General features: G+C 46.4%; 5 protein-coding genes and 1 non-coding gene across 6 annotated transcripts; 5 read left to right on the top strand and 1 right to left on the bottom strand.

The window, feature by feature from the left end:
• The first annotated feature begins 232 nt into the window (after window positions 1-232).
• Window positions 233-304, top strand: C7M61_002147. Its single transcript has one exon. It is a non-coding gene; the product is annotated as a tRNA-His (tRNA).
• A 604-nt stretch (window positions 305-908) lies between these two features.
• Window positions 909-4,371, top strand: SEN2 (tRNA splicing endonuclease subunit; the record flags this gene model as incomplete). Its single annotated transcript, XM_024857530.1, has 2 exons — window positions 909-1,121; window positions 3,289-4,371. 2 exons carry the CDS (start codon window positions 909-911, stop codon window positions 4,369-4,371), a joined length of 1,296 nt encoding a protein of 431 aa, XP_024714029.1.
• Window positions 4,372-5,212: 841 nt separating this feature from the next.
• Window positions 5,213-5,593, top strand: HFL2 (negative cofactor 2 transcription regulator complex subunit; the record flags this gene model as incomplete). Its single annotated transcript, XM_024857529.1, has 1 exon — window positions 5,213-5,593. One exon carries the CDS (start codon window positions 5,213-5,215, stop codon window positions 5,591-5,593), a length of 381 nt encoding a protein of 126 aa, XP_024714028.1.
• A 342-nt stretch (window positions 5,594-5,935) lies between these two features.
• C7M61_002144 (putative phosphotransferase) lies at window positions 5,936-8,194 on the top strand (the record flags this gene model as incomplete). The annotated part of the gene is made up of 1 exon (XM_024857528.1): window positions 5,936-8,194. The coding sequence occupies one exon, from the start codon at window positions 5,936-5,938 to the stop codon at window positions 8,192-8,194; it is 2,259 nt and encodes a 752-aa protein (XP_024714027.1).
• An 863-nt stretch (window positions 8,195-9,057) lies between these two features.
• Window positions 9,058-11,502, top strand: SUL2 (sulfate permease; the record flags this gene model as incomplete). The annotated part of the gene is made up of 1 exon (XM_024857527.1): window positions 9,058-11,502. The coding sequence occupies one exon, from the start codon at window positions 9,058-9,060 to the stop codon at window positions 11,500-11,502; it is 2,445 nt and encodes an 814-aa protein (XP_024714026.1).
• Window positions 11,503-12,520: 1,018 nt separating this feature from the next.
• TIF (translation initiation factor eIF4A) lies at window positions 12,521-13,711 on the bottom strand (the record flags this gene model as incomplete). The annotated part of the gene is made up of 1 exon (XM_024857526.1): window positions 12,521-13,711. The coding sequence occupies one exon, from the start codon at window positions 13,709-13,711 to the stop codon at window positions 12,521-12,523; it is 1,191 nt and encodes a 396-aa protein (XP_024714025.1).
• Window positions 13,712-14,199: the final 488 nt, after the last annotated feature.

The following is a 14,199-nucleotide window of genomic DNA, read 5'->3' as shown; positions in this document are numbered from 1 at the left end:
TTGTAAGGAATGGATTATGATAGAATGAAGGGTAGATTTTGCAGCCATTTGGTGGTGTATGCAGGAATGTGAACTTCAAAATCCTGTAACTCCGCGAATACGCAACGTGCGGAGCTGATACTTACACCAAGTATAATTGAGCCTTTAAAGTTACTGATGCAGATTTCAGAACTGTAGCTTTACCTTCAGATATAAGAATATATAAAAGCCGTATGCATCACTTCCTAAGATAGCCGGTCTAGTATAGTGGTCAGTACAGTTCGTTGTGGCCGAACAGACCCAGGTTCGATTCCTGGGGCCGGCAGTTTTTTTGCAATTCGGACCTTTCTTCTTTCTCTTTTTTGAAGTAAGCCCCTTTTACAGCTTTTGCACGGCCAGGTAGCGATGTTTCACCTCTATCTGCACCTTTCTGGCCTTCCTTCAGAGGAAGTTGAGCTATTTCTCTCTGATCAGTCCCAAAGCTTCCCTCCGAAGAAGGACTCCTCAGCCCCAGCCACTGCCGCTGCCGCGACGCAAACTAAACCGTCCAACCCTTAGAGCCAATCCTTATCCCGAAGTTACGGATCCATTTTGCCGACTTCCCTTATCTACATTGTTCGATTCTGTCCAATTAGGCTCTTGTGGACTTTGATGATGAGTTGACCAAATCCGCTCTTTCTCTACCTTATCACGAACTCTTTCCAGTGAAGTTCCGAATTATTCAGTGCCGATCGATGAAGCATAAGGTAAAGTATTCGTGGAAAGTGTAGCACCATTACTCAAATTCGCCCAAGCACAAGCGGATAGGTCACGCAGGGAAATGCCTATTCAACAATATTTCAAATGCCAAAACATAATCAAACCCTGGTAAGCTTCATCTATATACTCACCTTTCACACCATCATAAATTGGCTCACGACGAAAAACTAATGTCGACTCAAATTCTTCACTTCATTGAAAAGAACAAAGATCAAGATTACGTTGATCAGCTCATCAACAAGTCGATTTCTGACTCAAGATACGTTTCACACGACACCACCTCTATCAAGATAAATTCAGATACGTGGAACTTGACATCTCTTCGATTGGAAAATGTCACCACTTTTGAAGGTAGCAAGAAAAACGAGTCTTACCTAGAGCAAGTTAGAATTCGGGAAGGAATCGACGTCATGGGTTCCGGCCCTAACTCCAAGGCCCATAACGGTAGGATTTACTTTTGTCATTACGAAGGGCCAGAAACATGGCCTCACGAAGTACACCAGTCAAGAGTTTACTACAGTAACGGGAATGAGGAGGTGTATATTTCTCCCAGCATGACAGTTAACGACTCCTTCCCTTATCAAATGCGTATGGTGGACACGATACATACAAAGGAATTACGCCGTCAACCTGGCGCTTCAAACATTCAAGGCAGCCTACAATTATCATATAAGAGTCTTGGCAATTATCAGTTGGGTAATGATTGTGTTATGGTAAGGCCTTATGAAAAGTTGAGTCAACGATTTGTCCTCTCGTTTACTCAGTTCCCGCCATCGTGGTGCCGATGTTTGCTGGATATTAATCTCAAGCTGCTTCAAGTTTCAATCGTTGAGCATACGAGCTGTAGGGTGCCACTTAAAGAGGGTTTTGGGCTACAAACAGAAATGAGAGAATGGCAATATTTCAAAGTGAATTACGGGACATGGAGATATTTTTCTACACGGCGATATGCTGGGTATGATTGCCCAGTCTTCGGCATCCTTGCCAACATCGATTGCAGTCTTCCAAATCTTGGGCCGACTTTTGTTTCCAACAACTGTAAAAGGAGCTATGCTCTTAAGTTCAAGGTTACGTTCGAGTGTCCAAACAAGTGCACCTCGACCTTCACTGTTGCCACTAATATCGTGGTACCAGTAGTAAAGAGTGAAGAGCTCGACTTTAAGTGTGTAACGGGATTTCTGTTTCTTCAAAAACTTCCACTCTCTACACATGATGCACAAGCGTTTCAAAATTTGGTAGACAGGAAGGTGAGATCAATTGACAGAGATGGACAAGTTTCCCGTACGTCTGCAACAGCAAGCACAAGAGGCGTTTTTGCAGTTGTAACAATTGCTTCATCCCTAATCGGACCTGAATGTCTTGAAGAGGGCACATACGTCAAGAAATCGACACCTATTGATTACTCCGATGCAATTGTCTACAGCGGAAAAAAGTATGCCATTCACTCCCGTGATTTGACAATTCCTATTACTGGGCCAGGACTCCTTCCGCCCTACGACTATTTCAAAAATACGGGTGCATCACGGCCCGAGATATCATGGATCACAGAGTACAAAGTAAAGCCCGGGGATTCGTTGAGGGATGTAGGGTTATTCAACTTTAATGACATTTCACAACCGCTGTTGATGATCAGAAGGGTCTCAATAAAGATAGTGGAGGTAACACACAGGGTGAAACGACAGCAATGGTACACTGAGTTAAAGACACATGATTTGCTTGAAGTGCGATACCTTAAGGTTAAGTGGAGAAGTTTGACTGATTTATTCGATCAAAAACCGCTCTCAAAGGACTTGAGTCGAATAGCTATTCCGAACTTGAATCCTACCGTCGTGACTACCGCTGTTCAGAGGCACAATGTCATGATAATTGAATTAAAAGAAGGCGCTTTTGTTTCTCCACAGCGTACTATCGTTATGACGAGAGAACTTCTTGTTGAGTGTGACTACGACGAAATAACCGAATCCACAATGCCACCACTGTACGAGGAATATCTTGCAACAACAATTGGGGTGAAAAGGACTTTGAATTGATGGAAGCTTGTTGATTTATTCGCCATACAATAGGACCAGATTCGTTAATACAGTGGATACTGTACTTCTGAAGAAACTGGATCATATCAAATTTAAATGATCAAGCCATTTCATAGAGAGTCTACTGGACCACTGTCTTTCGCAGTATTGAGTATATACTGCCCTGGCTCATTCACAGAACTAAAAACCTTCAAAAGCAAATCTCATAGCAATTCTTTGAAAAATACCGAAACAACGTAAATGCAAAAAATTGTCCTACTAAAATACGTTCCACATATTCACCGTCTACCCTGTATCCTACCCTAGCCTCTTCTCAGTGTTACCCGCACAGAGGTATAAGGCTCACCAGAAAAAAAAAGTTCACTCATCATGACTACTACACTAGCTTGAAGTATGTTACCTATTTCCGCCGAAGATGACAAAACAACATCGTGTTGCTCGAAGGTCACGCTGTGAGCCACAAATAGACTACTACGGTATCTGAGGCGTTTTTTCCAAAAAACAACATCACTAACATTAGATGAAGAGAAACCGCAAGGAACTCAACCAAATCCACCGTAACCCGCTCCCTGTGGAGCTTTCCGTAGATACACGCGGCGAGCTCCCATTGGTCAATGTGACCAACGGTATCTCGTGGCTCTGGCTCTGGTTTCGTATAGCCACTTTGTACTTCACCTCACCTCCTCGAGCACCTAAGATGAGGATCTCTTCCGAGGATCCAGGGCTTTTTGCTCTTCGAAACGAAGGCGATATGCGCCGGGCGTGGAACAATGGCTTTTTCGGTAAAGGAACTCTTTCTCGACTGGAACCTACCTTTGGTGCTAGGGTTCTGGGTCAGCTCAAGTCCAGTGAGGCTGTGACAAGCGAAAGGAGACGTAAGAGAAGAGAGTTCAAGGAGCTGAGGGCACAGTTCCAGAGACTCGAGGCAGAGCAGCGGAAACGAGAGCTTTCCACGGAGGAATTGCAGAAAATGGAGGAGTTGAAGGTGAAGATGGAAGAGGTGAATACAGAGGCATTGACGTTTAAGGATAATGAAGAAGCTGCTGGATCGGAGGACTTAGCTGATTTGGAGTTTCTGCAGCTTGACCCCGTTGAAGCTTTCTTTTTGGCGTTTGCATTGGAGGCTGGTGAGGTACTGACTGAGAAGTCTGTTTTCAACGACATTGAGCTTCTTCAAAGCATAGCTGACCTTGACCATAGTCAGGCGCTGTTTATTCATCGTCTTCTGTCCTTTCTACAAAGATATGTCGTCTACCACCACTACCGAAGCCTAGGCTGGTGTGTACGCAGTGGCATCAAGTTTGGATGTGAGTATCTTCTCTACAAAAGAGGCCCTCCATTCCATCATGCTGAGTTTGGAATTCTCATTCTGGCAGCAGATGAAACAAGGCTGTGGGAGGACACAATGGCTGTGGCGAGGGTTATTGGAGGTGTGAAAAAGACACTTATTTTTGCCTATGTGGAAATGCCCACTTTGGAGCAGGTAAGCGAGGTCTGGGAGTCGAAGAAGGCTCCAAGACAGAAGGTCATGGATCTTTTGCAGCTTTACAAAATCAGTGAAATGGTGTATCGCCGTTGGAGCCCTAGCAGGACTAGGGAATAATGAAAGGATGATTATAGAGTAACGAATTATGAGGTATTGAGATGTAGGCGAGGTGGGTTGAATTTAAGGGGCAATTGTCTTGGCCCCAGTTGTGGAGCTACTTGGCTATGCTTTTTGAATCATGAATTAGAGATGAGTTACGGCATTCACGTACCTGTTTTACACTAGTCCTTAACCGCTCTACGGTATCATCGGCCTGCAATTTTGAAAGAATCGCTTTTCTTCAAACTTGACCGAACAATCCTTCTATCCCGAAAAAACGTCATTTTTCTTCTCGATGTATGAGTGCTTATTTTGTGTTGACAACCACACATTGGCTGCGAAATGGACCCAGTATCCCCGAGGCATCGCAAGTTGAAGAATATGGAATCTCAAGAAATCGCCTTATAAGGCACATAACAAAACAGGAAAAGCAAGAAAAGAACTCACCGTCTCTCAACAAACATCATTAAAAGAAAAGTAGCAACATAAAAGCAGTATCGGAAATGGCCAGTGAACGGCTTAGATAGAGGGGAGCTCATCACAACAAGGCCTGCTTGGAGGAAGGTGAGCCGCAGCCGATGGTGTAAACACCCCACGTAAGCGAAAAAGAAATAAAAGGAAAAGAATATAAGTAAAGGCGATCTCGCACTTTTTAAAAAATTTGAAATAGTTTTTGAAAAAAAGGCAGAGGACAGAGATGTGGGTAGACGAAGAAAAGACAGGGGCTGGAAGGGGTCCTGCGCAGAGGGCAGTGGCATCGGTCGCCAGCGCGGGTATTTAAGTACGCTCCATTCCGCCAGATTTACCCTCCTTCTATGCAGAGAAAGTCCTTTTTCTAACTTACCCAAAAACACATTAAATGGCTGACATTAGTTCGTTGATCAATCCTCCCGACGAGAAGGAGGAGCAGGCGCCCGTTGTTCCCAAGACGGAAGATGGCAAAATCCCAGAGGACACGATATTGGCCTCGTTTGACAAAATCAAAACACACTTTCCTGCTGCCAGAATAAAGAAAATCATGCAGTCTGACGAAGAGATAGGCAAAGTTGCTCAGGCCACGCCGATTGTCGTGGGTCGTGCATTGGAGATTTTCATGGCCAACTTGGTGGAGGCTGCCATCAGTGAAGCCAAGGCGTCGGGTGTTCGTCGTATAGCCGCGTCCCACGTTAGAGCTGCTGTGGAAAACACCGAGCAGTTTGATTTTTTGGTGGATGCGGTGCTGAAGTACCAGCTGAAGTAACGTGATCGCGCACGTGACGCGCGTGATTTATCACACGACACCTCTCACCTGATCTCTCCGCATATTAGGACTTGCTTAGTACGTCATGGCGCGGCTCGGTCGGGACCCTTTTGAGGAAGCTCCAGCTAAGGTTGCGTCGGCAGGTCATCTATTGCTTTGGAGTTTCCACGTAATTCGGTGGAAGTTGCCAAAACGGGAATTTTTTCGGCCCCGCGTTGGTATCGGATCATTCGCCCCACCTGGACTTTCCACCTACCATGGACTGCACAATGTGCCAGCAACCTTATAAAGGGGCATTACGTTCCATTCAACTCCACTTTTATCTATTCCAATTATTCAAGTATGGTTTACAACAAGTCACACACCAGCTTGTCCTCAAGAAAGTCTTCTTTCTTCAACACTCACCAGTTGAACAACCAGCCTCAGCCCGATGTTTACTTCGTGGGTGTAGATGTGGGTACTGGTTCTGCCAGAGCATGTATCATCGATACCAACGGTTTGATTTTGGGTCTCTGTGAGAGAGCTATCACTCGTCACGAATTGAAGAGAAACCACATTACTCAAAACTCCACGGAAATCTGGAACGCTATTTGTTTCTGTGTGAAGAGCGTCCTTCGTGACTCTGGTGTCGATGGCTCCGAAGTCTTCGGAATTGGTTTCGACGCCACTTGTTCCCTTGTGGCTGTTTCCGAGTCCAAGGATACCCCAGTTGCTGTCGGTCCCGATTTCACCGATGACAAGACCAACATCATCTTGTGGATGGACCACCGTGCTCCCGATGAGACCAATGAAATCAATGCCACCGGCGATAAGGCTCTCAAGTACGTGGGCGGTCAAATGTCCATCGAGATGGAGTTGCCAAAGATCAAGTGGTTGAAGCACAACAGACCAAACGGTTTGGACGACTTGAAGTTCTACGATTTGGCTGATTACTTGACCCACAAGGCAACCGGCTCTGAGGCTCGTTCATACAACTCTACCGTGTGTAAGCAGGGTTTCGTGCCAATTGGCGTGGATGGCTCCGAGACTGGTTGGTCTAAGGAGTTTTTGGAGGGTGTTCAGTTGCCAGAATTGGCTGCAAATGACTTCCAAAAGTTGGGAGGTGTTCCCGGTAAGAATGGTACTTTCTTGAGTGCCGGTGACCTTGTCGGTAAGCTTACTGCCAAGTCCGCCGAGGAATTGGGCTTGACCACCGAGACCATCGTAGGAAGTGGTGTCATTGACGCCTACGCCGGCTGGGTTGGTACAGTTGCCGGTAAGGTTGACCTCCCATCTCATCCTGAATTGTCTCAGGACTCCAACGGCTCTATGGACACCGCCTGTGGCCGTATCGCTGCTGTTGCTGGTACTTCCACATGTCATGTCTCCATGACCAAGGAGCCTTGCTTCGTTAAAGGTGTGTGGGGTCCATACAGAGACGTTATGGCTCCAGGGTACTGGCTTGCTGAAGGTGGCCAGTCTTGTACTGGTGCTCTTTTGGCTCACGTCTTGTCGACCCACCCAGCTCACGGTGAATTGGTTCACTTGGCCGACGCCTCTAACTTGTCCAAGTTTGACTACTTGAACTTGGTGTTGGAGAACATGGTTGAGGAGACCAAGTCTCGTTCCGTGGTGGCTTTGGCCAAGCACGTCTTCTTCTATGGTGATTTCCACGGTAACAGATCGCCAATTGCTGATCCTAACATGCGTGCCAGTATCATTGGACAGTCAATGGACTCTTCTGTCAAGGATTTGGCCATTCAGTACTTCGGTGCCTGTGAGTTCATTGCTCAGCAGACTAGACAAATTATCGAAGAGATGGAGAAGGGCGGACACCAAATTAAGTGCGTCTACATGAGTGGCGGTCAATGCCGTAACGGTTTGTTGATGAGATTGCTCGCTGACTGTACAGGCTTGCCAATCATTATTCCAAGATACATTGACGCTGCTGTTGTCTTTGGATCCGCCTTGTTGGGAGCTGTCGCTGCTCAGGAGGCTGTTGAGGAGCACATTCAGGGCGGTGGCCGTGCTAGAAGAAGCTCCTTGGCCAAGTCGCAGACCGACTTGAAGAACATCCAGAACAAGGATGGCGGCTCGCCATTAGGCTCTCCTTACACCGCCCCCTCCGCAACTGCGTCTCATACTAACTTGGGCCTGATTGGTTACGGTGGCCACCCAATGCAGATGAGCACCGTGGGCGAGGAACCACAAGATTACTTCAACCAGGGCGCCCCACCCAAGTCGCCCAAGTCTGGCCGTGCCGCCTCGCTCTCGGGCAGTGACTCTGAGGACGAGCAGACCTTGTCTTTCGGTTCGAAGCAGAACACCTCGCAGAAGGTGTCCAAGGGCTTGGCAGCTAAGGCCAAGAGCGAGTTCAGACCTTTGACAAGCTTGTCTGACGCCAAAAAGAAGGGAAGTACCCCTGCCAAGTCAACCAACCCAGGCGACCGCTTGTGGCAGACAATGGAGAAGCTTACTGGACCAGGTAAGGTTGTGATGCCTCACAAGGAGGACCAACCTGACCGTCGCTTGTTGGCATGCAAGTACAAGGTGTTCTTGGATCAGTGCTACAAGCAGCAAGAGTACAGAAAATTGGTGGACGACCTTGAAGCTTCCAACTAAGGAGGTGGCGTCGAATAGAGACGAATGCACATGAAGAGCAAACGAGCACTTTCCCCGGGTAAGGAAGGGCTGATTAACCCCCCTCTCTACCCCCATGTAATTTTTTAATTGTGGAGGCCTGACGTGATAAGCTGACCGATCGCACGCACATTGATTAGAAAAAATGTGCTTAGAACATCCAGTGACATCAACAGACAGGCGTCCACATTTCAGCCGTAGTGGTCGCCTAATTTTTCCCTAGATATCTCGCCCTGCGTCGATTCGAAGCAGCTGTGGTCCTTTTGCACAATTGTTTAAGTGCACCTACATGAATACGCTGAATGTATCTGGAATCGAAGTTGCAAAAGAAATGCCTGAAATGCGCTTTTGGTAATCTTCTTTTTTTCCGCTGCAGATGGCACTTGCATTGCAACAATGCACGTGACCAGATGAGATAATTCGCAGCAATTGCTTACTATGGCAGTGCTAGGTGTAGAGGGGATTGATGCCCAGGAAGTCAGTTTTTCTTAAAAGTAATAATATTTTCAGAATCAGCGGGGTCGATATAGCCGTTGCAGCGAGTCACCCAGCAACATTACGTAGTAGGGGCGACGGAAAACCGAGAACACGTGACATCACCAAACTGTGGATGCTAATACCCATATATATAAAAATGTTGCCACAACCACACCAAGCACACGCCTGAAGGCACGACGTCTTTTGTTCCCGCATCTGCATTAGGTTTAATTAGATTAGGCCGATTGTCCGCCCAGCATATTTTTCTTCTTTGCCGTGAAAAATCTTTGCATTATATATAATAGCCGTTTCTTGGACCTTTTTCGCAGCCATTTTCCAAGACTTCAAGATCCCATTCTTCCCCTGCCATGACGCTTCAAGACAGATTCTCTATGGAGGATGCTGTTTCCAACGTCCCAGAGGTGCAGAGATACGACTCTTCAAGAGCCCTGAGGGTTCAGAGTCATGAATTCCAGAGAGAACACCAGCCTATCCAAGACCCATACGACAGCAGCGTTGTGGTGCCTGAATACTTTGAAAAGGACCCCAATGTTGTCGACTACGGTAAGGATCTTGTGCTGCATCCCGGCCAAAAGGTGAAGCACTACTTCAGATCGCTTTTCCCTATTGCCCTGTGGATTCTCCATTACAACGGTAAGTGGTTGTATGGAGACCTTGTTGCCGGTATCACCGTCGGTGTGGTGTTGGTGCCCCAGAGTATGTCGTATGCTCAGTTGGCTGGTCTTCCTGCTGAGTACGGTTTGTACTCTTCGTTCGTCGGTGTTTTTATCTACTCGTTTTTCGCTACTTCCAAGGATGTGTCTATTGGTCCTGTTGCTGTGATGTCTTTGCAAGTTGGTAAGGTTATTGCCAAGGTTCAGGATCACGTTGGTGACAAGTACAGTGCTCCCGAGATTGCCACTTTCTTGTCGTTGATTTGTGGTGGTATCGCTGCTGGTATTGGTATTATTCGTATTGGTTTCATTCTTGAGTTCATCTCGCTTCCTGCTGTCATGGGCTTCATGTCCGGTTCTGCCTTCAACATTATCGTGGGCCAGGTGCCTGCTTTGATGGGTTACGGCTCGGCAGTTAACACCAGAGAGAGTTCGTGCAATGTGGTGATCAACACACTCAAACACCTTCCAGACTCCAACGTGAACGCTGCTTTTGGTCTTGTGCCCTTGTTTATTTTGTACACCTGGAAATTTCTTACTGAATACGGTATGAAGCGCTGGCCTCGTCACAAGCAGTGGTTTTTCTACACCCAGCAGTTGAGAAATGCCATTGTTCTTATCGTGGCTACTGCCATTTCCTGGGGTGTTGTTCACCCAGAACTCACCCGTTTTGACGGTACCAAGAAACAATTCAAGGGTACTATCAAGACCATTGGTGTGGTGCCTTCTGGTCTTAGACATGTGGGTGTGATGACTGTTCCCGATGGAATCATCAACGACATGGCTTCTGAAATCCCTGTTTCGACCATTATTCTTCTTTTGGAGCACATTGCCATCTCCAAGTCTTTCGGCAGAATCAACGACTACAAGATCATTCCTGACCAGGAACTTATTGCCATTGGTGTGAACAACTTGATTGGTACCTTCTTCAACGCCTACCCAGCCACTGGTTCTTTCTCCAGATCCGCCTTGAAGGCCAAGTGTGGTGTCAGAACTCCTCTTGCGGGTATTTTCACTGGTGGTGTGGTTCTTCTTGCATTGTACTGTTTGACCGACGCTTTCTTCTATATTCCTAAGGCCACGCTTTCTGCTGTCATTATCCACGCTGTCTCCGATTTGATTTCTCACTGGAGAGCCACCTGGAACCTCTGGAAGATTGCTCCATTGGACTGTGGTTTGTTCCTTATTGCTGTGATCATCACTGTTTTCTCATCCATCGAGAACGGTATCTACTTTGCCATTGCTGCTTCTGCTGCTATTCTTTTATTCAGAGTGACCAAGCCTCAGGGCCAGTTCTTGGGTAAGATCAAGGTGGCCGAGGTGGTGAACCCAACCATCAACTTCAAGGAGACCTCCTCCATTTCTTCTACTGACTCTGACGTCGAGATCCAGAATGTCTTGTCCAACACCTCCTACCAATCCACTGGTGTCAAGAAGTTCAAGGCTGATGTTGGTGAAAAGACAGTTCCTACTGCCGGTGAACTCACTACCCAGAACCCTAACATCAAGTTCCACACCAGATGGGTCCCATTGAGCCAGTACAACACCAACAAGGACGTTCAAGTTGTTCCTCCTCCTCCAGGTGTCATTGTCTTCCGTCCTGTTGAGGCATTTGCTTACCCTAATGCATCTGAACAGGTTGATCGTGTTGCTGATGAGGCCAAGAGAGTCACCAGAAGAGGTAACCCTAGACTCTACGCCAACCCTGGTGACAGACCATGGAACGATCCTGGTCCATTGAGATGGAGATTGCCATTCTGGAAAGAGAAGTTTGGCAGCAAGATCGAAACCAACCTTGAGGACGACACCAGACCAGTCTTGAGAATCATCCACTTTGACTTTTCCTGCGTTCCATCGATTGACGCTACAGCCATTCAGGCGCTTGTGGATATCCGTAAGGCGCTTAACAACTACGCCGATAGGGAAGTGGAGTTTCACTTTAGCGGTATCAACTCGCCTTGGGTCAGAAGAGGATTGGTCCAAGCTGGTTTTGGCTCCTACGGTGACACCGAGTTGGTGAGTGAGAGAACATATGTTAACATTGCTACACAAGAGGATGACATTGAGAACAGCCTATACTACCCTGCTGTGGGCACGAATACTCCATTTATTCATTTAGAGATTCCCGACTATGTCTAGAGCATATTTATTCATTTCTCGCATTTATTTTAGCTAATTGGGTCAATACATTATACGGTAATGGGTTCGTAGATGCAAAGGGGATTAATATTTCCAGGGTCCTTTCAAGGTACTGAACGGCATCTTTCTGAGTTCACGAGTGTTCTGAAATGTGGAACGTCTGGATTACAAGCTTTCTTTAAATTTTTATGAGCTGAATTGTTAAACTTATTGTGATTGTAACTATAATTTAGGTTCTTAGCAACCCGTGGGGACGCTATTTTCCCGTGAATTGGTGGTTTTACTCTTTCTGCATGAGTATGATTTCGTCAGTGTCCACGGATATTACCTTTTTTGCTTTATTAATGATGCAACAGAAAATTAGTGATTTACTTGATCATCACCGCAAGACTATTAACCACAGTGTGACCGTAGCCATGGTAATGCGTAAGCCACATCGAGGGAAGCCACAGGTATCATAAGGTTTCCTAATCGGTGATCTTTTTTTTTTTTTCTTTCTTTCTTTTGTGTCATGTTTGGAATAAGTGTCACTCTTCACCACAATTACCAGTATATATCTGCTTGAAATTTCCTCTCTAAACTGAAAATTGCATATTTCAATCGCTATTAATCCAAACAGTCTCTAATATACTTGCTGCTATATTCTGTTGATGCTTCAGCATAGAAACATCTAAGACATTCATATCCCAAGAAACAATTCTCCGTTTCGAATATTTTCTTTCCAGTAACAGATTCCCTTTCCAGTGACAGATTTCCTTTCCAGTGACAGACCGTTCTTCAACTATCAAGGAGTCGAATAAGAATGCCTTTCAATTTGAGTCAAAGAAATACGTTAATGAGTTTTCTCAATCTAAACGGAACGATCATAAACCCATCTCTTTCTTCAGGGCCTGAATGATCACACGTCCATTTCGCTTCCGTTGGGACCTACGGTGATCTACACATTATCAAACATATTTTTCAATTGTAGCAATGATTAGAAACGTAAACACGCTATACGCTGTATGGTACATACCGCTTAACTGAACAAAGAGCCAATGTCAGCAGGCATCTCGTCAATCTGGGTAGAGTAGAACTTCTCAATCTCTCTCATCATACCAACGTCCTGGGAGGTGACGAAGTTGATGGCAACACCCTTTCTACCGAAACGACCACCTCTACCAATTCTGTGGATGTAGTTCTCCTTGTTGGCTGGCAAGTCGTAGTTAATGACCAAGGAGACCTGCTGGACATCGATACCTCTGGCCAACAAGTCGGTGGAGATCAAGATTCTGGAAGAACCAGATCTGAACTCGTTCATGATGGTGTCTCTCTCACCCTGAGGCAAGTCGGCGTGGATGGCGGAAACAGTGAAGTTGTTCTCCTTCAACTTGGCCATCAAGGACTCGACCTTGGATCTGGTGTTACAGAAGATAACAGCCTGGGTGACAGAGATAGAGTCGTACAAGTCACACAAACAGTCGAACTTGTACTCCTCCTCCTCAACGTTGATGTAGTACTGCTTGATACCCTCCAAAGTCAACTCGTCCTTCTTGACCAAGATACGGACAGGGTTGTTCATGAACTTAGAGGTAACCTCCAAGACGTCCTGAGGCATGGTGGCAGACAAAAGGACAACCTGGGTGGTCTCTGGCAACAACTTGAAGATGTTGTAGATCTGCTCCTTGAAACCAGAGGACAACATCTCATCGGCCTCATCCAAGATGAACATCTTGACTCTGTGGGTCTTGAAGTATCTTCTGTCGATCATGTCGAACACTCTACCTGGAGTACCAACGACAATCTGGACACCAGATCTGAAAGCCTCGATGTCGTCAGCCATGGAGGTACCACCGATGGAGGCGTGCACGGAAACCTTCAAGTACAAACCAATGTGCTTGATGACGTTCTGGATCTGCAAAGCCAACTCTCTGGTTGGAGCCAAGATCAAAGCCTGGGTGGCCTTCTCGTTAACGTCAATGTTCTGCAAAGCAGAGATGGTGAAAGTGGCAGTCTTACCGGTACCAGACTGGGCCTGGGCAAGGACATCTCTACCCTCGGTGATAGGCAAGATGGCTCTCTGCTGAATAGCAGAAGGAGACTCGTAACCGTAACCGAAGATACCTCTGACGATCTCGGGCTTAAGGTTCAAGTCATCGAAAGAGTAGACGACATTGTCGTAGTTAGACTCGATCAAGCCAGCGTCGACTTCCTGGAGCTCGTTGGACATGTTGGATTAGTTGGTGGTAGGAAGAGTTGAATGGTTTTTTGGTGGTGCGGTGAGAAAAAGTTTTTTCATGGCCGGGTAACCCCTGCTGCCTCCTTCCTGCCATGGAGGTGGTCACACCGAATTTATGGGGAAATTGGCGAAACTTCAGGAAACCTCTTTTCAAAAATCGAGTAAATCTATATCTATTCCAATCACCGAAGGCCGGAGTAGGGAGAAATCAGGGTGATGAGCTATTGTGTCACGTGACCTGGAAAGGCCCCTTGATTCAAAACCGGGGTCTGTGAATAGGCTGGATTTTCCTAGGATCTACTCAATTGGATGGGGTTTTGAAGAAACAGCGCAAAAAGTCCGAATCCAAGTATCCAGTTTATGGTTCCGCTCACCTTCCTAGAATAGCAGGCGAAGTCGGATCGACAGGGTGTATAGGTGTTTCATCCCGGAGGCAATTTTACCTGAGGCAAAAGGGGTGTATAGAAATAACAAATTTG

Source organism: Candidozyma pseudohaemuli (assembly GCF_003013735.1).
Source record: "Candidozyma pseudohaemuli strain B12108 chromosome Unknown scaffold00004, whole genome shotgun sequence".
In the NCBI taxonomy this organism is placed as follows: Eukaryota; Fungi; Ascomycota; class Pichiomycetes; order Serinales; family Metschnikowiaceae; genus Candidozyma; species Candidozyma pseudohaemuli.
This window is presented reverse-complemented; position numbering and strand designations above follow the sequence as displayed.